Source organism: Python bivittatus, unplaced genomic scaffold (genome assembly GCF_059951505.1).
Source record: "Python bivittatus isolate LINGU-HERP-01145 unplaced genomic scaffold, Pbiv_v1 ctg000970_np1212, whole genome shotgun sequence".
NCBI classification, from domain to species: Eukaryota; Metazoa; Chordata; class Lepidosauria; order Squamata; family Pythonidae; genus Python; species Python bivittatus.
In genome coordinates, this window is record NW_028277121.1 from 1,180,252 (window position 1) to 1,204,350 (window position 24,099).

At 41.2% G+C, this 24,099-nt stretch overlaps 1 protein-coding gene across 14 annotated transcripts in view; it reads right to left on the bottom strand.

Moving 5' to 3' along the window:
* Positions 1-24,099, bottom strand: part of APBB2 (amyloid beta precursor protein binding family B member 2) — a 172,448-nt gene that overhangs the window by 45,205 nt on the left and 103,144 nt on the right. For 8 of the 14 annotated variants that reach the window (XM_088131139.1, XM_088131135.1, XM_088131131.1 and 5 more), the window contains 4 exons: positions 18,506-18,714; positions 14,994-15,056; positions 14,497-14,582; positions 12,420-12,480 (listed from right to left, as the gene is read on the bottom strand). In XM_088131139.1, coding sequence (XP_087987265.1) covers positions 12,420-12,480; positions 14,497-14,582; positions 14,994-15,056; positions 18,506-18,714 — 419 coding nt within the window. The remainder of the gene's footprint in view (positions 1-12,419; positions 12,481-14,496; positions 14,583-14,993; positions 15,057-18,505; positions 18,715-24,099) is intronic. The other 6 variants (XM_088131134.1, XM_088131137.1, XM_088131138.1 and 3 more) reach the window with 3 other exon arrangements.

A 24,099-nucleotide genomic window follows, 5' to 3' on the forward strand; every position in this document is an offset into this window, starting at 1 on the left:
TGTCGGACGCCCGCTATACAATCACTGCATAGAGACTTGACAGCATGAAGTAATAATGTGGACAAACAGTTTAGGCAGTTACCCAAAGTGGACATCACAATTTTTCTTTTTTACTGAGGGCTTTTCTATAATTTCCCCACTTCTCATCTAATCATAAAAATACCCATAAAGTCTCCCTTGAGTCAAGCTGAACTTCCTGGACACGTCCACGTAGTATTTAGGGCAATGACATAAAGCCCTAATTAAGCATTAAGCCTTCTTCAGAGTTATCTCCTGATACTTCCCATCCTTGCATTATGTCATGGAGCTTTTCAAGTCAGAATTCCTTGATGTTTTTCTTCCTATTATTCTTCGGCTTAGCTGCCTTCCCACTTTCTGTCCTTCTTCCTTTTGCGACTAGAATACCATATTTGATGAAGTTCACCGAAAGATAGAATAGAAAATCCAAATGACCAATGGACGTACAGAATTCTGTTTTTAAACAGCCTTGTGAGACAGCAAACACACCTTATTTTACAATATTGGATTGCTAGTTGTAAATAATTATAATGTTTCAATGGGTGTGTGGAGGTATAGCTAAGACTTTGGACTAGGAACTAGAAAATCTATGTTTAATATTTCTTATGACTACAGTTTCGATGGGTGACTTCGGGAAATTATTCTATCTCGGCTGAACCTCAGATAGTTGCTGTGGGAGAAAAAATGGGAAGAGAATGTGGTCCATATGCCAGGATTTAAACCTGACAAATAAGTGAATTTTAAAAATATAAACAAAAGCTCTCTGCGCCTTGAAAAGCTAAATTTACCAGAGACATATGGCTTATTTTGTAAATGTAATTAAAGCGAGAAAAATATACAAGAGCATGTTATTAGTAACTATTGTTCATTGTCAGCCTTCATTGGACAGCTTAGCTCTGGAAGCTGCCAAAATTTCAGACGTACTGGCATAGTACGTCACCTGGGAGAACCAAGGTGCGCGTGGATATTTTTAAAAATCTACTTGGACAGAAATAAAATGTTTCGGGAATCCAGTCTCTTTAAAATAACTTCTTTCCTTACACTTAACCACTCGTTTGTCCCTATATCTTACCCCTTCCCCAAATGACACCCATCCCCGATATTCCAAAACTCCAAACACCAGCCGGAAAAAGAAAACCGCGATCCCCCTCTGCAAGATCCCACCTAACTGGATTCAAATGCTTTCTCGGGAATGTTAAATTATTGTACTCATATTACGATTCACAAAACATTTGCCTTCGGTGCAGGGCACTGAAAGTCAAGGACCAAGACTGCGGTAATTTGCAATCCCCAAACACCCTCATTGCAATACAGAATCTGGCCTGGTAAATATTGCAAAGGGGGGGGCAAAGTGCAGCTTTTTCCAACACGCATAAGCTGTTAGTAATGCAGAGAGCTTGCTCCTTGTACGGCAGCTCCAGCCACTAATGGGGTAACAAATGGAGCCCTGTCATTTTTCAGGCCTGAAACTTGCTGACTGCTGACTCGCTCAGACGGAGCTGGAAGTCTGAAGAAGAGCGCGGGTGAGAGCCGCCAGCGCCAGCAAAACGCATTTGAAGAGGAGGAGCCCCAGAAAGCAGACTTCGGGACTGGCACCCGAGAACAGCAGCCGACATTCATTTCATGCATCTTTGGTGATGATGATGATATGATGATGGCCGTACGAAGAGCGCAGCGGCGAAGCCGAGCGGCAAACAGGCGGTCACACCGGCAGGATGCTTCCAACCAGTGCCTTTGCAAACGCTACACCTCGAGGCCGGGTTCTCCAGCCTTCGGGTGATTCGCCCAGCCACAAGGGATGTGCAGGGAAGCTGGGTGACCTCCATCCCAAGAAATCCAAGCTTGTAGATTAAAAAAAAATCTCGTTCTCGTATTCTAGAAAACCAGTTAGGAAACCTGAATGTGAACACTCACGGAGAGCACTGCTGTCATCCGTGGAAGCATTTCAAGATGCGCTTATCTGTATCACGTACAGAGCTCTAAACTATTGTGGTTTGGCTTTTTTGGCTTTTTCTTTTCATTTCCTTCTCCTTTACGGAAAAACAATGTTTTTCCCCCCCATGGGAAAAAAAAAAGATTTATCAAAAATATCTAGAGGTCATTGTAAGAGGGTAGGTTTTATGATTTGGATAGACGCTCTGAAATGATTGGGATTATACTGTCATGCATTATAATATGTTGAATAAATATGTCTAAATGTATAGATGCGATAGTATTGGATATAAATCAGCGGCTAAAAGCATTGAGTTTCTGGGGCAATGTTAATGTAAGATTGATGTAGGTGTTAAGAGGCATTGCAATGTTAATGATTATTAAATACAGCAGTTTCTTTAACGGTGCTGCCCTCTTGTGCCTCCTTTGCCGAACTGCGGCCAATTAGCAAGTCCACTAATGATTTCCCCGTTGTTTTCAATTGGAAAGCATCGCAAGTTCTTGGATACGTTGCAGCTGCAAATATTTGCGTTAAAAAAAAATGTAAAGAGAGCAACCTTTAACATTTTCAGAGCCCAGAAGGCTAAAAGACGACTCACTGGCAACCCTAGGAAATTCGTAACCCAGCTGAAAGAAAAAGGCTATGTTTAGCTTCATGACTTTAGGCGGCCCCCTTTTAATTTAAATCAGTGTTGTCCAAACTTGGCCACTTTAAGATGAGTGGACTTCAACTCCCAGAATTCCCCAGCCAGCTATGCTGGTTGGGGAATTCTGGGAGTTGAAGTCCACTCATCTTAAAGTGGCCAAGTTTGGACAACACTGATTTAAAGCAACAGTCTGCAGCTAATAATCTGAATATTTCAAATTAATCTGCAATGCTTCGCCTCTGAACTTCCTGATCATCTGCGTGGCTTTTTTTATTTTTTTTCCAGAGCAGCTCAACCATCGCTAAGGAGCTTCTGGAGATAAAGCAGTTTAACCAATGTTAGCTAATATACCTGCCTCCCCAATTCTGCACGGACGGACAGGAAGCCTGTTATCATTCCTTAAACAAGAAGTAGGCTTGTGTTCTGGCTTGGAAAGGAAAAAAAAAAAAACAGATTAAGATGAATGAATGCATTCTGGGGGGACCAAGACAAACAGACTGCCTGGTAAAACGTTCTCCTCGCCTGCATCGGCCGGATTGCAGCCTGTGCTTCCACCAGCCTTACCCCCACGCAAGGAAGATTCCCAGGAAGTTAAAATCATATAAAATTGGCACCTGTGGGTTGGCTTAGCTGCCAGACCTGAAGCCACACTCTGATGGCTCCTCCTAGTGGCAATGCGCTATTTTTTATCCTTATTTTAGAAAACTTCCCTCTTATTTTACTTGGAGAGATTTGGTCTTTCTTCTGTATGCTCCCTATGTAAGTCATTCAACGGGACATTTTGTCACCGAACCCTGAGCAGACGTCTCTGAGGGGCTGCGTTTAAGTCCGAAAATTAAGTATTTCACCTTCAAGCACCCACAGCTAGAAGATGGGAACAAGATTAGTGTACGGTGGAAAAAAATCAGGATCCTGGGAGCACTTTTCCACCTAGCACATTTTATTCAAAGGTATGTTTTCGTGAGCTGCAGTTTACTATTTAAAATTTTATTTGTAACGCCCTAAGCTTGGATAAAACAGGGTTCCCCACTGCCCTGTTGTATTCGAAAGGTGTTTTGGAGATGGAAGGATGCCCCAAACAGCAGTTTGGATTTTAAAAATGCAACAGCGGCAGGAGGTGGTACAACGTTCAGTGGGCCTGAATACAGTACAGGAAAAGAAGCCACGTTTAGGCTGAGACTCGGCTGAGTAGGGGGTGGTGTGGGGTAGACCGAATGAATGAATAACAATTTTTAAAAATTCAAAATAGCTGGTCAAGAAGCATGCTGTTCCAATCAAGGCATCGTACTTCATTTGGCAACTAAAACATTTCAAAGTTTCAATCTACCGTACTCCTGAGAACGACTCAATGGTGCAAGCCGTTCCACGGACGTAAGGAAACAGGCTGAGTACCATAAATTTATCAGACTGATCCTCATCCAAATTTTCCCCATGTTGATCAGGGTAGGGAAAAAAATGATTTTTCTTGGTAAATCTCTCTGGTGTATGAAGGAGAGTTTTTTTTTTTTTTAATAAGCAGTGAATATAAAGAATACTTTTAATATACAATTTTTTCCCCACCAAAATGATCATTTTAATCTATAAGAACACTGGCGTTGCTAAAAGATGTCTAATTATCAACTTAATAGATACAGGTAGTCCTCGACCTATGACCATTCAATCACTGACCATTTGAAGTTACGACGGCGCTGAACAAATGGTGGTTATGACTGGTCCTTGGAGTTCTGGCTGTCCCAGCACCCCCACGGTCATGTGATTGTGATCTGGGTGCTTGGCAACCTGTTCACATTTACATCCGGTTGCCAAGTGCCCCACGATCACGATCGACATTTGCAACCTTCCTTGCTGGCTTCCCCAGAAAGTCAATGGGGAAGCCGGCAGGGAAGGTCACGAGTCGCTGGGATAAGTCTCCCGCACCCGTGCACCCTCTCCCAGCCCCGCTGCATCTATGCCGCACCAGCCACTCGCAACACCCCCAACCCTTGCCGCTTCTCCCTTGCACCCTCGCATACCCCCCACACCCTCCCTCATCTGCGCCACACCTCCATGCACCCTCCCCAATCTGCATGGCACCTCTCACACACCCCCTCGCACCCTCGTTCATCCTCTCTGAACCTCCCTCACACCCTTGCACACCTTCCCGTGCCATACTGCACCTCTCGTGCACTCTCCTGACCCTCCCCTGCACCCCCCTTGCTCCTTCCCCCATCCAGTAGCATCCACTTACTGCCTGCAGGCCTGGGACTTGCAACTTCCTGCCGGCTTCCCCACTGACTTTGGTTGTGGGAAGCCAGTAGGAAGTTGCCTTGCCTATTGACCGTGGGATTCAGTTAATGACGGCACCCAGGACTGCAGGTATTGCCACTGCTAAGCGATGTGGTCAAGCTTTATGACATCACTTAGCGATGGAAATGCCAGTCCCAAATGCTATTGTAAGTTGAGGATTGCCTGTAGTCCTCATCTAGCGACTGCCTCTTTTAACAACCATTTGCAGTTACGACAGTGATGAAAAAGTAACTTTCCAACCAATCCTCATATTTACAGCATTTGCAGGTCTGTAAAGCAAAGGAAAGCTGAAGAAAGATCAGAAGCACTGTAATGGTTTCATTTAGTGACCACTTCACTTAATGGCAAGCTGCTGGTCCCAGTTGTGGGCACTAAATGAGGACTACCTGTATGTTGCATTTGCTACATAAAATATAGTTTTGTTCCAGTTGAGCTTGACTCCTTGTAACTACATGGCTACTTTTTCTTCACCATAATACAGAAGTGATTTATCACTGCCTTCTTCTGGATTTTTTTTCCTCTAATGTTCCAGTCTAGCTTATAGCCTGGGATTTCCTAGTGGTCTCCCATCCAAGTACTAACCATGTCTGACCAAGATCACCCACGTTGGCTAAATTTTGAAATGTTTTTTGTTTTCATTGTAGACATTGTAGGAGGAGCGCCATGTTAGTCTATGGTGGCCAAAAATCAGGAGTCTGGTAGCACCTTTTCTAACGCGTTTTATTAATTTGTTAATAAATAAAGCCTTTTAATAACACACACTAGTTGGAAACGGGGCTGCCAGCCTCCTGATCTGTTTCTATTCTTCCTCACCTAATCACAATCTAGGTTTTAGAACACCTTGAGTGCCATTAACCAATTAAGCTGCCTTGGGTGCTTATAGATGCAGGTTTAAATAGTAATAGCACTGGTAATAATAGCAACAACAATAAAATTAATAGTAATAATAATTGTAATAAGTAGTAATATATATTGGTCCAAGCATCCTATCTCAGTCCAACCTATCTTCAAAAACATTGCGGGTGTGTGTGCATGGGGTGGAGAATAAAAATTAAAGTAAACTCCCCTGTCCCATGTAAGCCCCTTTCAGTTTCAAGAGGAAAGGCAACAGATAAAAATAATAAAATAATGACAAAACACTGCACGATTCTCTATTTTTATTTATTCTGACTTAGGGTGTAACTGTTAAGCTTTGGTATTATTTTACGCCAATGCCAGAAATGGTGAAGCACCACGTTCTGGAGCAGATCTACAACTGCTTGCAAGTGGCCAAGCCACGTGTCCCGCCTGACACAGCCTCGTGACAGCCCCGCGCGGGGGTCAGGCCCATTTCCCCCTCCGGCAGCACTGCTACGAACGGCACGACTGTCGCTGGTCTCAATCAACACACCCAGTGCCACGAACGTGCCCTGAAGAGCAGGCTGAAAAGTCACTAGTGGCTGAGTCCGACATTTTGTGATCAGCGCATCTGACCTTTCCCATAACTTTTTCTGAAAGAAAAGTTTCAGAAGAACGCTGGCTTCATATGGAGTCTAAAAGGTGAGGTGGAATGCGAGGCTCAGTAAATCGAATACCTAGAAGAGGGAGCTTCTCCCTCGTTCTGGACCACAAATGATTTAAACAGGCTGGAGACTTGTCTGACTTACTCAAATTCATTTAATTATATTTATGCTTTCCTTTGAAAGCAGAGTGCAATCCTGAGAAATGCTCTTTCCTGAACATCTCTGCTTCCCAAATCAGCATTTTTCCACTACTTCAGTTAAAGTCATGTTTCTTTTCCTTCAGCTCCATCTATTTTTACTTGTATCCGAAATGATTAATTTCTGAAGAGACAATGGCATATCATTTCCAGTGGAAACTTAAAGGCTTAACTGCTTAATCAGAAATCCATTTTTCTTGTTATTTCGCATGGAATATTTTGTTTTTTCCCTGTCAAACTCATCAGTTGCCAAACTAAGATAAAAGATCTTCTTTTTCCTCTTCCCAACCGCCATAAATATCTAGTATCCTGCATTTGGATTAGCGTACTTTTAGAACGCATATTAGCAGTAATGTAAGACTGACTGACTGTAAACGGGGCTGTCTTGGACACGGATTCCTACTTCTGCATTCTTTACTTGCTTCCTGCCAGATAGCAGCGTGCGAATCTCACTGCCCTGCAAGTTTCTCTGCATCGAAGGCACAGGGGCAGTTCTTGTAATAACAGTACCCTTGGTCACTCTAACTATGGTAGACTTAAAAAAAAACAACAGCAACCAGAGTTTTAATTAGAAGTCTTGCAATTTACTCTCTTTATGCAAAGGGAAACAATAGAAAAAAGTCCTGCTAAAATTAGTTTCAGACCTTGCACAAATTGGCTAAAATATATTAAGCTATTATTCATCCTTGCTAGATGTAGAATGTGATAGCCTCATGAGCTGAATAAACAGAAGGGCCTCCTCTAGTAAAACTCTCAGAGGAGAATATTAAGGAAACAGCACCTAGTGTGACTATCTGATACTCTCCTTGAGTATTACTGGGCACCAGACAGGGCTAGATAGCCCAGAATCTAAGAAGGGCCAGGCTTGGTTGGTACAAAAGTACCCGGACGCGTCCATCAAATCACTTGAGGGTGTCTTTATCGTTAGTACCGCTGGGTGGCAGTGCTGGGTTGATAATGGCTGATCCTGAAAAGCTCAGCAGGGCTGTGGGCTGGACTGGAAACCTGAAAAAATATCCTGAAAGGCAGCAGTGGCAAATCACTCCTACCCTGTTGCCAAGAAAATTACATGGCCCTAAAGTTGCCAGGAGCTAAGCTCGACTCACGATGCCTCACCTTGGATTTGATGCTTTTCATTGATCTCTCCTACTGCGTGCGGCTTGCCAGAATAAAAATTGCAGAGAGCCATAGAATAAAAGAATGAATTACTGGAAATGTGGGATCTCACAAAGCTGGAGAGAGGAGACCGGGGCTGACAAAGGGGGATCACAAACAAATGGTGCAACGTGTGAGTAAGCCTTTCAGGCATACTTTCCACCTCCTGTAATCTCTTGCTACTACAACCACTCATTTCTTCCTTCTGCATCCCATTCACTGAGGTGCCATCTGTTAATTGGGCTGTAAAGGCAAGTTTGGAGTGCTTTGAGCCCGCTTAATATATCCTGCCTATATTTCCCCTCTGAAGCACTGTCTGACCAACCTGTCATTAAAATATTTAGGCAGCTGTACAGGATATAAAAGGTGGTTAACAACTGCCCTGTTTAGCGACTGTTCAAAGTTACAAAGGTGCTGAAAAAATAACTTTACCGGAACTTATGACCGTCGTAGCATCCGCATGCATTGCGATTTAGGCACTTTGCAACCAGTGCACATTGACAAACATCGCAGTGGCCTGTGGTCACGTGATCACTATCTGCACGCTTCACAGCCAGCTTCCAACAAGCAGAGTTAATGGAGAAGCCAGCAGTAAAATCACAAGCCGTGGTCATGTGATGTCTCGCTTAACAACCACAGGTGATTCTCTTAATAATCACAGCAGAACTGACGTCGTAAGTCTGGCCGTGGTCACATGATGTTTCACTTAACAACAGTATCGCCTACTGACAGAGTTGCTGGTCCCAATTGTGGTTTTTAAGTAAGGACTACCTGTTCTGAAGCAGTGTCTGAATCCAGGCAGGTTCTTAGCAGGAGGCGGAAACATTCTTGATTTATATTGGAACCTTCTACAGATGGTGCAAGATTCAAGCACACCACCTTGGGATGAGCAAAGTTTATTTAGTTTGGAAGCCAGCAGTTACTTATGGCCACATTCCATGCAGACAGAAATGTACAGCAATGTTATAATGTGCACATTGTTCAAAATGCAATTACCAACGTTGAATCAGTCCAAAACTCAGATTTGAGATGGATTAACTTCGGCAGCCCATGTAGTTGGTTGTCCTGCTCCTACGGTGATTGAAACTGAAATCTGCCAGATCTGTTATTTGGATTTTGTTATTACAGCTTTTTTTGTTAAAGCCACAATGGGTTCAGTGTTGCAGATCACCAACAAGAAATATATTGCTACTGAAACAAACACACAAATGCAGCTCGGATGTAAAACAAACTGACGTGCGAATTCAGGAGCACTCAAATGTATTTACAGTCTCCGTCTTTGGAAAGGGAATGACAGAAGCAGTGCAACCGGATGCGTGTTCTGAAAATGTACATGCCAGATGAAGCCATCGTTTTAAAATTAACTACAAACACCACAAAATACAGAACCTATGCACACGGGGAATATATCTGATTTTCAAGGGCGTGAGAAGGGTGTTCTAAAATCCGTGAAACCCTCCTTATGAAACAAACTGCCAACACAGTTTATGGAGCATGATATTAATGATTCTTCACCGAATGGTCTGCTAACAAAAATATGGCAATGACATTTTACAGCTTTTTCTTTTCTGTTCTTCGTTATGTGATTTGTGTAGTCATGGATAATGGCAAGGTATTGTTAATTTTCCCAACGGTTTCAGCTTCTTATTCAGAATTTAAAAGCACCTACTATTGAAAATACAATGCAGCCATAGGCACAAGAAGACGACAATCAAAGTCTTGCTGCCAAAACATCTTCTGATCCTCACGCTAAAGAAACCATGAGAAACGTAGCTGACCGAGATAAAAGGAGGGACTTTTGCCTGTTAACCATTTTGCTGACCTCGAAAGTCAGTTCTTTGATGAGTTAACTCTCAGGTTTAAGAATGTATTTCTTAGGCATCCAAACTGGCTACTGAGCATCCGTGTTAAAAGTCAAACTCTGAAAAGTATGTGGATCACCTGTAATTGTTATGTTCCATTCTCTATTGTCCAAGACATTTTCATGAATATTTATGCATCGTTGGGTAATCAATGATCACCTTTTCGAAGAAAGTCTTTCTCATTTCCACTGTTCTCCCAGATGTCCACAAGATGGCAGATACCTTTTACTGAAGAGGCCACACATTCCTAAAACCCTTGAAAAAAGAGGGAATTCCCCATTTCACCCCCTTTCTGATCATATTGCTAGATTAATGGAAGTGTATCCTGTGACTAAAACAGCAGAAACTAGCACGAAGGAATTCTTAGGACTTAGACCTCTCCAGTTCTCCTCTGCCTGCATACACTTTCTAGAAGTCTAGTGAATTCTAACTAGATACTCTTCCTATAGGTTAGCCTTAAGGTCATATATTTGCCACCATGCTTCAATAAAGTAATTCATTCCAAGATAAATGGCACCTTTAGGGCTGATCATCTTGAGAAAATAATGACAGGTGTGTGTGACCATCACATTTTCCAGGTACTAATCTTCCTGTACCCATAACATGATTAATGATAGACCTGGAAGAAACCGTTTAGTCATCAACTCTACCCCCACCCCCAGCTCAATGCAGCAATCCAAATTAAAGCTTCCCACACAGATAACCCTGAGAAGATCCAATGTAGGAGAGACCACCAGCTCTCTCGGTTCCATTGAAATTGATACGCCAACCTCCTTCAGTAGGTTGATACCATGGGTGAACAAGTAAACACATACAGTAGAATACGTTTAAGCTGTAGAAATAGCCCCAAACCCAAACTCAATTTGTAGTTTTATTTCTCCGTTTCATCTGAACGTTGAAGATGTTAGCTTTTCAGAGCTGGAATGCAATGTCTGCATAGTTACTAAACTCTGATTGCAGTCCCATGTCCATTTACTTGAAAAAAAGCCCTACTGAATGAAGTGGACTTTTTAATAGGGATATCCATAGAACCAGGAGTGGCCACAGGAAGGGGGTCAAAAAAGTCAAGGGGGAGCCACAACCATGCCATTAAAGCCCAGCCCCCTTTTTACATGCATCATGGCACATATAAAAGAGGGTGGGGCTTCAATGGCATGGTTGTGGCCATTTTGAGTTTTTTTACTCCCTTCCTGCAGACTCCCCTCACAGAGCCATGACAGATCCCCTACTCTCAAGCAGTTTAAAAAAATCTAGTTGCTTTGTCTGTTATCTGCATGCAGATAAAAAGTCCAAAATTAACTGGCAAGTAGCAAAATACTGTGCTGGATGTAGTGCTGGTGCAAGGAGGAGCACGAAGCGCAGGACGATAAAAACAAGTGGTCTTTTCTTTTACTGAATTTTATGCTCATCTCACAAAATTTTAAATATTCAGTTCTGCACGGTGTTTGAACAGTTTTGATAGAATGATGGGAGAAATAGGGTAGCATTTTAATTTTCAGTAGTCTATTCATTTAGTATTTTAAATAGCCTAGAATTTTAGCATTTGATTTCCTTAGTAGTCAAATGACTTAGCAATGTAGGCTTCAAGTATTATAGATTCCTTTGTATATTTAGAGTAGTTATGTTCAGTATTGGCCCCTACATTGTATTCTGGTCCTTCTCATTCGCAAAATTGGTTTAGCGGTTTTTCTTTTACTTCTCTTTCTGTCTTGTAATTCTTAGCATGAAGCTATAAAAAAATCCTAACCAGTAACCATAATAAAGGATAAAAATTGGCAAACTGAATGATTGACAAAAGAGTATTCTGCAGTTCTCTGCCAACCTCTTCAGTATAAGTAGGATCAACCTTGGCTAATACTTGGATGGGGAATAACCTGGGAAGGTTATAGCTGTAGGCCACGTGGCAAGAAAACCTCATGAATGTACTCACTTTTTTTTACAAAGATAGCTGAGAACCATGATAGACATCAAAGGCATTTTTACCTTCTATTGTCTGGGCATTAATCAAAAGTAGGGCCAGCATAAAACATGAAGCCAGGAAGCATTGTGGAGTTGTGAATCCCCAAATCATGAGCACTTTAGTATTATCTACAGGGGTGTCTGAAAGGGAGGGGTCAAAATGGCGGCCATGTCCACGTGATTTGAGCCATACCCCCTTTTTACATGCACGACATATGTAAAAAGTGGGCAAGGTATCAACCATATGGTTGTAACCACCATCTTGACTTTTTTTGACACCCCTGATTTCCCTCGATCTGAAAAAAAAATTGTTTTCTACTTCTTTTTCACTGCACCCACTTGTACCCTCTTCATAATCAGCTCTTTAGATTGAGTAACCCAACAGAATGGAATCTGACACAGCACGAGGGAAGCCCTTCTGGACTGTCCCTCAAGGCTCGAAATCATTCGGATGGAAGTGAGAGCGCAAAACTGGCTGCGTGGGAATGGGGACAGGAAAAAGCCCTGGGTTTCCGTGGAAAATGACTTCACTCCAAGGAAGTATTACATTTATGCACTAACACACAGAGTTCCTTTCATTCATTCTTTGGATTGAGGAAGTTGAGAGTCATACCACTGCTAACCTTTCAAAGCTCTCCTTCCAACCAGAGGTTCAAGGTTCTCACACATTAAAACTGGCTGTATCAAAAGAGTTCATATGTCCCTCAGCAAACTAAACTAAACATGTTCATCATTTCATTTCCACTGCTTTCAATTTACACAGTTCCCTGTGGAGGAAATCAAGCTATTTATCCACGGCCACTACAGGCCTTGTTTAAGGGAGCCGAATCTCTTAAAGGTCCCTATATTTCGCTTACTGACCTTGGCTTCCGGATCACTGTTGATGCTACCGGAATCATCTTCATCACACTGTGGTGCGTTTCTATTGAATGGAGGAGGAAAATCTTCTATTAGACAAAGTCTCAAACATAAACAGACAATTCAGCATACAAAAACACTCCAAACTATTACAGCAGAGCTCAGCTGCTGTTTTCACCTGCTGGAAATGTTCTGGTAGTACCTTTTAGTACCTTTAAATGTGGCCGTGCACATTAGACAGCCCACGGCAGTGTAAACAAAGTAGAATTTCACATCTTTACAGAGCCAGAAGGACACCATAAAAAATTACTGACCAACACAGCAGTCAGGGAACTGAAGAGGGAACACAGGACTTGGATCAAAATGATTTAACCTAACCCCTGTAACTGAGCTCCGACAAGATAAAAAAACCACAACCGACAAGTAAATGAAAATGCAAAATTAATGAAAAAGTAGAAAGGGCTGAGAGGTATTCACAGCCTGCGAAAAATTCCTTTCCCACTTTCCAGCATTCCCTTCTGGAACTAACAGATCTAACAAACCTCAAAGCAGTTATGTGCAAAATACTATGTGCGATGTAACATTTTCCAAGCGGCATCCAGAGGGGGGAGTCAAAAAAGATAAGATGGTAGGATGCAATGGTCTGCGGGAACGAGCTTGGGAGACAGGAGGAAGAGCCGCCGACGAGACAACTGTCAGATAAGCGGCAGCTGAGCCCACAGAAGGAATGAGGGCATGGCAAACATCTCAGAAGGGACCCTCCCTGGTTTCTTGGACTGTAAAGGCGAGGGGGGAGAGATGGACTTTCAGACTTGCAAGATCACAATGAAGTTAGAGCTAGGACTTCTGGGTGTGCTTCTTGTCTGAATCACCTCACAAGGCTGACACAGAAGCAGCACTGTGATGTAAGCCCCACCTTTTTTGCACATACAAAAGGGGTGGGGCTTGGATTGTGTTGCTAATTCTGACCTCCTGTTTTGCTTAAACCAAGCTTCCTCCCTGCACCCACGAATGCCTCTCTCAAATGCTCTGGTTGGAACACCGCTGGCAAACTCAGCAGCGGGAGGAAGACGACGGTGAATGCCAGCTGGGGTGGCCAGGCCAGCGGAGTGTAGGGCGGCAGGACTGGCAGAGTGCAGGGCGGCCAAAAGGGCAGAGATGGGGGGTAGATAGGCGGGTGGGGGGAGTTGAAGAGGAGGCAGTCCCTTACCTTACTGAGGTTGGGGCTGGGAGTCATCAAGCCGGGAATGGCTTGGATCGAGGCGGGTCCTCGCCTAACAACTGGTGGGATTCGGTTAATGGCGGCACCCGGGACTGCCAGGATTGCCATTGCTAAGCGATACAGTCACATGATGTTGTGGTTTATGACTGCATCACTTAGCGACAGAAATTCCGGTCCCAATTGCGGTCGTTAACCAAGGACTACCTGTAGTAGGCAAAGGTGTAAATGTGATGTTAAATTATGCTCCTAAAATATGGAAGAAATGTGACTTTACTGAGCGTGGGGCTTGGCAAAGACATAGAGGGAAAGAAATTTATACTTCTGATAATAAGGAATGGATTCAAGATATGTATTCTTTATCAATTTTTGAAAAGCCTTTATATTCTAAAAATAAGAAGACAGAGCACTGCGTTTTTACATTTGCAGTCTAGAGTTAATAATCACTTTAAGAAGTGAATTAATTTTATTTTGATATCATATGGATGTTATTTTTTCTTTTTTCTTTTCCACTCTCCTTAAGTTTAATTAATTTCAATCACTGTAATGTATGTATTTTTTTTTTTACTGTATTCACTCTGATATACGAATGAATGAATCTTTATGACAGCCAAAGGCCAGAGATAGAAGATACAACTAAACACAACTAAAAATAAATAAATAAAAGTAGAGTAAGACATGCACTTGTAATAGCTGATATAAAAAGTATGTCACTGCTGACGTATTATTCTTTTTTCACGGTTGTTATAGTTCACTATTAACATTAAAACAAAAAATGAGAAAAACAAAGAATCTTGGCAAAGATTCCAGGGGCAAGTAAAGGGATTTCACGGACTTGTCCACCCTCCCTCCGCTTCTCACCTGAGCTTCAGGGAGGCGTATCGCAAGGTAGCTCCTTCGAACTCTTTTAAGCTGGGGTCCGGATTCACGGTGGCTGCGTGGAGATCCTGGAGGGTGATGAAAAACAGCACGTTAAGCCTGCCGCGAGAGCATCTCTCCTGAGCCCCCTTTCCAAAGGGAAATAAAACTATTCCTGCAGAATGGCAACCAGAATGAGCTTGGCAACGGCAGACACAAGAACATGCATGTATCTTTCACAGCACGGTTTGTTAAGGGCAGGCACACGCTGATTACAGATGAACGGGGCTTGGACAAAGTCAGGCTGTGTGAAAAGGCCAGGCGTAGGTAGCACATCTGGGGACCAGCCTTGCCCAGCAAAGCTCACATTCACTTGGCTGATTAGTTGTCATGAGTGATATTTGTGGGGAGAAAACTGTCCATACAGCCACAGCCATGCACATTTTTAAAAAGCTTAAACAAGTATCAAAAGCTGTTCTAAAATCTGACAATATACTTGCCTTCCAAATGTCACTATTAATCTTTCCCCCATTCAGTACAGCAAAATCACTCCATGGCTGTTTCTAGATATATATATGTATATATTCACACAGGAAGAAGCATATTGATTAAAAAGAAAAGAAAACAGGAGGGATGTGGGAGGGGAGGAAGGGAAAAAAAACACAGAACACCTTTGTTAGCACCAATATTTACAGGCTGGGTTAGGGAAAAGAACACCTCAAATTTCACTAAAATAATTTACTGTAAAGCAGAGCTGGCTCAAAGTGTGATGCTCAAACGTTCTAGAAAACTAAAATGTATGCTATCACATCATACACCGAGCAGTATCACAACTGCATATTAAGAAGGTAGGAGTTGAAGAGGGGGCTCGTTTCTCATTTTAAGGTTCTCGTGTTTTCCAAATTTGCTTTGTTTCACAGTTGCGCAAACTCCAGGCAACGTGCAGAGAACATCATGCCCTCCCCACTCTCCACTGCTGTGGTTATTACCAGGCCAAAGAATTGCTAGGCACCTTTTTCAAATATCTGGCAAACACAATTTTGCAGACATTTATACGAAGCAGGCGATCGGTGGTTGCCTAGCTTGTCCGCAACTCTGAGCCAGCCCCAATACAATGATATTTGGCAGTAGGAATGAAGCATGTCTCCAAAGCAATGGTTCCCAAACTTTTTTTTTGCAGACCACTTGGAAATTACTGAAGATATAGTTAGATCCCTTCATATAGAGTGGGGGTGGGGGTGGTTATTTTTATTTACTTACTTAACAAATTTATATGGCCGCCCAACTCATACACAATGAATCCGGGTGGCTTACGAAGTCAAGTCTCTAATACAAAACCCCGCCAACACTGCATATGCTTATAACATCATTGAATTTTGTTTTCTTCTTCAGCAATGGTAGTCTTTTTCAAAGCAGTGCCTCATAATAAGTACAGGCCCTTATTCACTAAGCCAACCCCAGCGAAAATGGCCTTCATCACCATGGACAGAAAAAAAGGACACATCTCAAGTGTAAGGCTGAACAGAGAAGGCTTAACTGCTTTGTGTCCTTTTCATGCAACATCCAAAGGAACTGATGGGCAATCAGTGATCTGCAGACAACAGCACGAGAACCTATGCTCTAATGTCACTTAGCAAGACAAGTCACTAAGACAGGGAAAAGTTACATAAATAAGGGACAGACAGACCATGAGTTTGCCCTTTCATTAAGATGCTTAAATGACAGGAGATCAGCTCTAGAATTTGATAAATTGCCTGGATCTTTAATTTCAATTCTAAATAACTATATGTATGTATGTATGTATGTATGTATGTATGTATGTATGTATGTATGTATGTATGGGATCTACTTAGTCAGTAACTACCTGATGTTTTTGTACTAATGGAATAAACCTATGATGTTAGCATGAAATTTAATATAAAAGAGCAGAAGGGGTGATGCAGAAGACGACAATGAAATCAGAAATGCAAGCCAGTGTGATCCAGCATTTGGACTAGCCTGAGGAGACCCAGGTTCAACATGATGTTGAACTCAGCCATGGAAGTTCATCAGATGACTTTGGTCCAGTTGCTATTTCTTAGCTCACCCCATCCCACAGTGTTGTTGTGGGGGAAAAAATGGAGGAAGGAATACTATGAAGACAAACTTTAGCTCCTGGAGAAATGGTGGGTTGTAAATCTAATGAGTGAAGAATAATAACTGTTGCAATGAAAATTACCATCCAAGGAAGCAAACATGACTTTGGGATGTCTCTGGATGTATGTGTGCCAAAAAGGCAAGATGATGCCCACATCTGCAAATCCCTACCATTTTTACATGCATTCTGCACATAGTGATTGCAAAAAGAGGGCAGAGCTTCACAGGTACAAGTGCCAGCTTGACTTTTGGGAAACAACCCTGTACGGCTTCATATGAAAAGCTTTGATTGATCAGAATGAAATCCTTTCTTTTTTGTATACGGTGAGCTAATGTTAGGATACTAAAACAGAATTCTGAATCCCCTTTCTCTCCTTCCTGCCAAAGAAAACTTGGTCATTTGCAGAGGGCTGTCTCTTGAGGACAGCGTTTGAGACTCACTGATTTGCTGCACGAAATGAGGCTAAAGGATGCAAATGGGCTAACGATCAATTACAATCAAACATTCCTTCCTAAATCTTTCTCACCTGCCCCATGTATTTGTTCTGGTTATATCTCCTACTTAATTGTACACTGCCAGTTGCCTTGCAGAAATGCAGTTTTAACAAGAATGAGGTCAAACCACTAGGTTATTCCATTCCTTAAAAGCAAATCAAAGTTACTCCCCTGAGGACAACTTAAATTAACTTGTCTATCCAAGTTATTGATGGGCATTCACTAGAGCCCCTTTGACAGCATCTCATCAGCAGTGCTAGAGGGCAGATGTAACGATACACCGGCTCCTCAAAGACCCTGCCAATGTGACTTGATTGAGGATAATCAATTGATTATCTTAAGATGCAGTTTCATACAAGGTTACTATTCCCTTTCCTTAGCAAAAAGCCAAGCCACCCAGATGAATATTATATTTAAACCATATTCTTTTTGTAGTATTATTATCGTATGTTTATTATATATACCGGTAAACTCAATCCAATCAGATTGAGGCAGTGAAGAAGCTGTACATTTTATCCATTGTCTGATAAAAAAAATGTGAAGGTGACATATGGTTGTAATAGTTTGTAATCTAGCAACAAGGATTCATAGCAGTGCATTATCTCCTAAAGGGTATTGTGTATTTTCTAAAGATAAACAGCATTGTATATTGATGTTCTGTCAGTTACTACATGTTATATTTTATATCTATGATCATAATAAAGTCTGTATTTATGTATGCATGGGCTAACAGCTAAAGCTGTATTAAAAATACAGGTAACTATCATTTAGAAGGATATCAAAGGAGTACAAAAATTCAAACGAATCACATGAAGAACGTCTTCTTTCTTCTACAAATGTAATAGTGGTAATATGAGAAGTCTGAGACAAAAATCCTATCCCCACACATTTAGAGACCAAGGTCTGCACCTGTTCTGGCATGAAAAAACTAGATTGTGGATTGTTCCTATAATCAGAACCGCCATAAGTTACAGTGGGGCTACTTTATGAGATGACACAGGTTTCTTATTTTCCATGCTATTTTTCAAAGGTCTGCTTCGGATCCTTTTGGCTTTCATACTTTCTTTTGATGTTCCCCTGAACCTGAGACCACATCTCCGTGCTAGCTAGCAAAAAACCCAACCGCTCCCAGTTATCTTAGATGAGAGTCCCAAATCAGGATTATGTATTCATACATAGATCTGTTTGATAACAGGAATAATTTCTAGTGCCTCTGGTTCTATGCATGTACCAACAGTGTAAGGAACAAAGGCAATTCCATGAGGGATAAAGACAGCTGATTGATCTGCCTTACTTTATCTGAAATAAACTGACGATAACACATTAATTTAAAACAATGTTTACCCTCTCTACTTGATCACAGCAGGCATTCAAACCTTACCTCCGTTTCGGGAGTAGGAGACGATGTGATAGAACTCAGGGAACCTTTTCGTGAGCACTGAAGATCTGTTGGTGCAGATATGGGACGTTCCCATTGTGTGGTTCCTGTGGGTATGTGCCAGTAATAGATGCCTGCTATATCACTGATCTTTTTCCAACCTGGTGGCAAGTCAGGATCTGACTGAAATGAATGATCACTCCATATATCTGCTGGGAATAAGAATCCACCAAAAAGTCTCTTTAACGACAAAGGTTAAACAAATGAAACAATCATTTAGGGTCTAATATTTGAAAAAATTATCATTCTATCAACAAAGCAAGATTCAAGAAGGAACTGTTTCTAAGACCACATTTAACTGTGAAAACAAGTTAGCATCTCACGTATGAGATGATATGCTGTGTCAATGATTGTTAAACCAGAACAACAAAGTGCCTTATTTAAAACCAATCATATTTATTTATCTTGGGTACCGCAAGAGCCGAAAACTCTAGAAGTCCTTCAGCACGTTCTTCTCATTTCAAGTGGTCAACTTTGGGATTGCTGAGTCTGTACTGCTGCCCAACTATTTGAAAGCAGCTTTTCAACTAACAACTGATTTCAACAGGTCTGTTCACACAATGCACTATGGCATGATTTAATGTAACATGCTGTGCCATAAACGAATGTTTACGAAGCATAGCGGTTGGTTCTTTCAACATGCAAAGCCCAAAACAAACCACATCAAGGTTTAGCTTAGCGGGTGAACAAAGTTATTGAGATTGTGCCAAAACAAGGGCAGATTAGATACAATCCTAAATTTACTTTGGAAATTACTGAACCACTTAGTACATTTCAAGTTTTAAAAAAAGTCTTCTGCGGAAGAAGAAAAGGTCAGTTCTGAACTATCTGAAATATAAATTTAGATTTTTACCATTTTTTTAAAAACGTGTGTGATTAAACAAAGCACGCACAAAGAAATTGTCTGGCTTTGTAAGTGATCATGGGAGGCTGGGAAAGAAATGGAAGGGAGATTTGACATACGCTATCAAGAGACACAAGAGAAGTCCCTTGGTAGCTTACAAACAGCCTCTCAACCAGGTGGCAAGAAACTGGGAAGAAGCGTTTCAGATTATTCAAAGAGACGCCACCTTAATGAACTCCGTATAAATGAGGGTTGGAAATTCCTTCTGCAGTTTCCAAGGCTCTTTATTGCCCCAAGACTTTTTATTGAAGTCTGTACTTCTTACTGAAGTCTGTGTAATTCTCTTTTCCTTGATCTTACCCAGCTGGGTGAGGTCTGACAAGTTTTTAATCACTTAATAATTCTTAGACTCTCCAGGCAAAGCTGACAAGATTTTTGTGTGGAACCTTGGAGAAATGAATCCAGGCACGATGCGAATAATAGAAAAAAACATCATCACACTTTCTATACGATTGGCTACCGCAGAATAGCCATCACATAAAAGGGAAACTTTTTCAATTACTTTGCATCTTAATAACATCATTTGAGCAGAGCTTAACATCGTCAGAAGAGGATGTTTTGTCATTCAATTGGATGATTATTATTATTATTATTATTATTATTATTAAAATTTGAATTTTAGGTATCTTATTAGGCTTAAGACTCACTTCAAGATGCTACCTTGTTCTCCGAAACTGATTTTGTTAGATAATTTAGAAGACAACTATTTCGTACCCAACTTTCAAATAAGCTCCATAAATCCAAAAGCCACAAGGATGATTGGGTCAAGAATAGGAACAATCTGTCTCAAATGATCTGTCTCAAACAGGCTGTTTTAGAGTAATTTGCCAAATGAAGTTGCCTGCTCAGGATTCCCAACTGTTTGATACACAAGAGATATGGCCACATTTGGTCCCTTAATACAGTATCGCAAATGTAGTAACTATGAGGGAGAAAACGAATTACCGCAATTCAATTTCAAATAACAACCATACAAAGGAAAAATATACAAAGCTGCTCACGATGACTGATTTTTTCCACATCAACCAACTGAACAAAGAGGAAAGGAACATAGCAATAATTATTCACAGCTTACAGCGCAGTATACTATTAACAATCAGAAATTCAATTTCTTTCACTTGGAAGCAAAATGGAAAACAAGTCCTGTGGATAATCAAGAAAACAATATAAATAACGCCAATAAAAGGCAACATGGATCTGAAGGCAATTTCTGCAGAAGTCATACGCATTTCTAATTCCAAGACAAAATATATTTTAGAGACTCTTACTAAGTTAAATACCAACCTATTGAATCAAATTTAGGACTAATTCCTTCAATATACTTATTTCAAATAGAACAATATTATAGGTGTTATTTATAAGCACATAGTAACTTCACTTTAGTTACTCTGAAATTAATATACATCGATAAAAGGATTTTAGGAACTACACTGAGAACAACAGACCTTTCAATACGCTTAGATCCATATTAAAGTATAAGATAAACAATCTATCAAAAGGAGCTATAATTGTGAAATGGGCAGAAAAAGACAGAATGAAGACTCTTGCTGACCATTTTTTTATATACTACTCATACAAATCCTTACAGGTACATTGAATTAAGACCTTTCAGGAAAAGCAGTTCTATATCATTAAATGGATTGCTTGAGATTTTGGTTCTTTGTAAGAAGGACTTCTGTCACTTTGTCAGAGAAGATGCAGAGAACGTCAGGGACACAGAAAAGCCACTTCACTGCAGCAGTTCAGGCCACCAGCAACATGGCTGGTCCATGGGGGCTGCCTACTCTATTTGTAGGCACCTTTCCAGCATCTGAAATCAGCTATGAGTTGGTAGCACATGGGAAAGATGGTGTTTCTGAGGAGAAAGAGGGGTATATTTTGGTAGCCCCTGCATTCTCTCTTAATCATATCTCCAACCTTATAAATTCCATCCAGACAGAGAAAATTGAAGGAACTTTTACAGAAGGGATGTACAACCAGGGCATCTAACCCATCCCTTAATGTCTTTGATTTTATTTTTTGCTGTCAATTTCCGCAACATCCCTAAGGTATGTACAGTCATTTGTTTCTCAGTTTCTTCCTGACTTCTGACTGCAAATATCACAATGCCGGAGCATAATTTTTCCATAGTACTAACACTTCTCTCTTGACACTAAGCTGTGATGATTTTCATAGGAGAATAAATTCCCAGAAGGAAATGGAAATCAGGTTCCTCAGGCCTGTGGTTCATCTCAGACAGAGAATGGCAGAGACTGCCGAAGTAAAATAGTACACGTTTTCTATCATTCATCAGCACCAACATCTAAGTATCTCTATAACAGTATTTTCAGAAGGGACTACAGGTAGTCCTTGCTTAACAACGGTAATTGGGACCAGAATTTCACAAGAAAGTTTGATACAGACAGCAACTGTACTTGAAAACAGAATATAATCTGAAGGTAAGATTAGCTAAGAAGCTGGAGTTACAATAAAAAATCTGAATAAAGTAATATAACACTGTTTCATAATTTCTCCAGGTTTCAAACTCTATTACTTGACTGATTTACTGAAGCAATAAACATTATTCTATATGTTATGCTCCAATTCAGATTCTGAATTTGGAATAATGATGAGAGCAGCTCTCGATTCAATTTGCAATTGAAGTTGTGATGATTTTCCTTATAATGTATTGAAATAGTATGATAAACAAGGTGGAATTTAACTGAAACTCAATGTTATCATAAGCAATACATTAGACTGAGTAGACTTTGGTGATAAGGGGAAAAAAGTTAACTGCATTTATTAATTGTTTTTCAAATGGATGTTTTGCTGTGTTTTCTTCAAAGGGAAAGGAATTACAATAAAAAAATGCAATAATATGAATCATGGCTCGGCATCAATTCATTTGATAAAATTGCTCTAGGCAGCAGTATTTCTTACGGCATAACTGACCTGAAGGTAAATTAAAACAGAGCCTAATCTTCTCACCTTACTTTGTAACTCCGTGAAGATCTTTTCCTGTATGGTAGACCTCCTAAGGCAGTTTGACAAGGTCAACAGTAAAAAAAAAAAAAAATCAAATAGTTGTAAGGAAAAAAAAATTCAATACCACCAATTCTTGCAGTCAAGTGGACATGACCGCCCTTCATGTAACATTAACTATTCTTCCATGGTGTCTGCAAGCTCCTCCCTCTTGGGGCGTGCATGTAATGTCACACAATGCACATAGAAGATGGGTGGGGTTTGGGTCGTCCCTTCATAATGCTGCATTAGTCAGACTGATCTATTTGAACCTCCTCTCCCCTGTTGATGCCATTGCCTATGTTATAATATTATCTCCTCTGGGGGAGATGATGTGATGGAAGGTATCTACGAGGAGGAGGGTGATGGGGGAGATCAAGGCTATCAGGAGGGAGGGGGCACATTCCAGGAGGGGAAAGGAGGCAAGAGGCAGCATAGTCCGCAGGGGGAGTGTGAGAAGAGTAAGAGATTCAGGGTAGCCGCTCCCTAGAACTTCACAGGGTATATCCACCAGTTGCTGTAGTATACAGTTGTTCTTGGGCTGGGCATGACAGACGGGCAGCACATACATTAAATAAATAAATATCTCTTTTGAATGGGATTTCATACTTTGTATCAGAAATATTTAGTTAACTGTGTGATGGCTATCTTCAAACAACTACAGAAAATTGAAAAATTAAGTAATTGTCCCTACTGGGCGCACAAAGATTACAAAGAAGAAATTAAGAGTGAAGTTGGCCCGAAGGCATCCATAGAGGTTCAAGTGTGGGAGGCAGTTCTCACAAGGTCAGAAGGAGCAGCCTGAAACCAGACTAGCCTGCCACCAAAACAAGGGGCAGGTGGAAAATGTTCCTCTCACCTGAAGGAAAGGAGGTTTAAGCCCACTACACTGCACAGGTGGGAGAAGAAGGTGCAAGAATATAAATCTTGATTTCACTGCAAACAGGACTCACACTGGATATACAGCAGTTGCAGAAATGCTAACAGAACAGATTCATTGGCTTTTCTATAATAATTCTACTTATCAGAGCCTGTTTGTACCAGTATCCAATCTAGCCTGTCTGGAGAAATATCAGTGTAAAGGCATTCCTGGTTCACTTCTTCCTATCTGAGAGCCATCCGAGCAGATGCGTCCTTTCTTCTGTCCTCTGAGGTGAGCTATTTCAAACTTTACCTACTGCAAGCCTCATCACACCACCATTTGAGGAAAAAGGCCAAGTTCTTTAAGATCCAAGAACTCCCACACTGAGCATGGCTACACTGCCAGCTGTTCTACTGAGCAACACAGCTGGCCATGACCAGTGCTGAAGCAATATTGTCCTAGAAGCTTCCTGCTTCTGCTCTTGCCTCCCTTTGACCAAGCTCCTGACCTTGTCTTGTGTTAAGGACTGTCTTTTGTGGCTTCTGACCTCATGCTAAGAAATCTGATAACATTATGCATTCTGGAGCGTAGGATTCTAACACATGTCATCCACAATCACCAAGCTGTATGAAGATGGGAGCAGGAGGCCAATGTATGTGGAGTACACCAGGATGGGGAAGTGGATAAAGTTTCTGCTGCATAAGAAACTAGGGTTGTTTTACAACAAACAACAGAGTCTACTTTCAGCACTTGATGAACCATTGTGTTGTC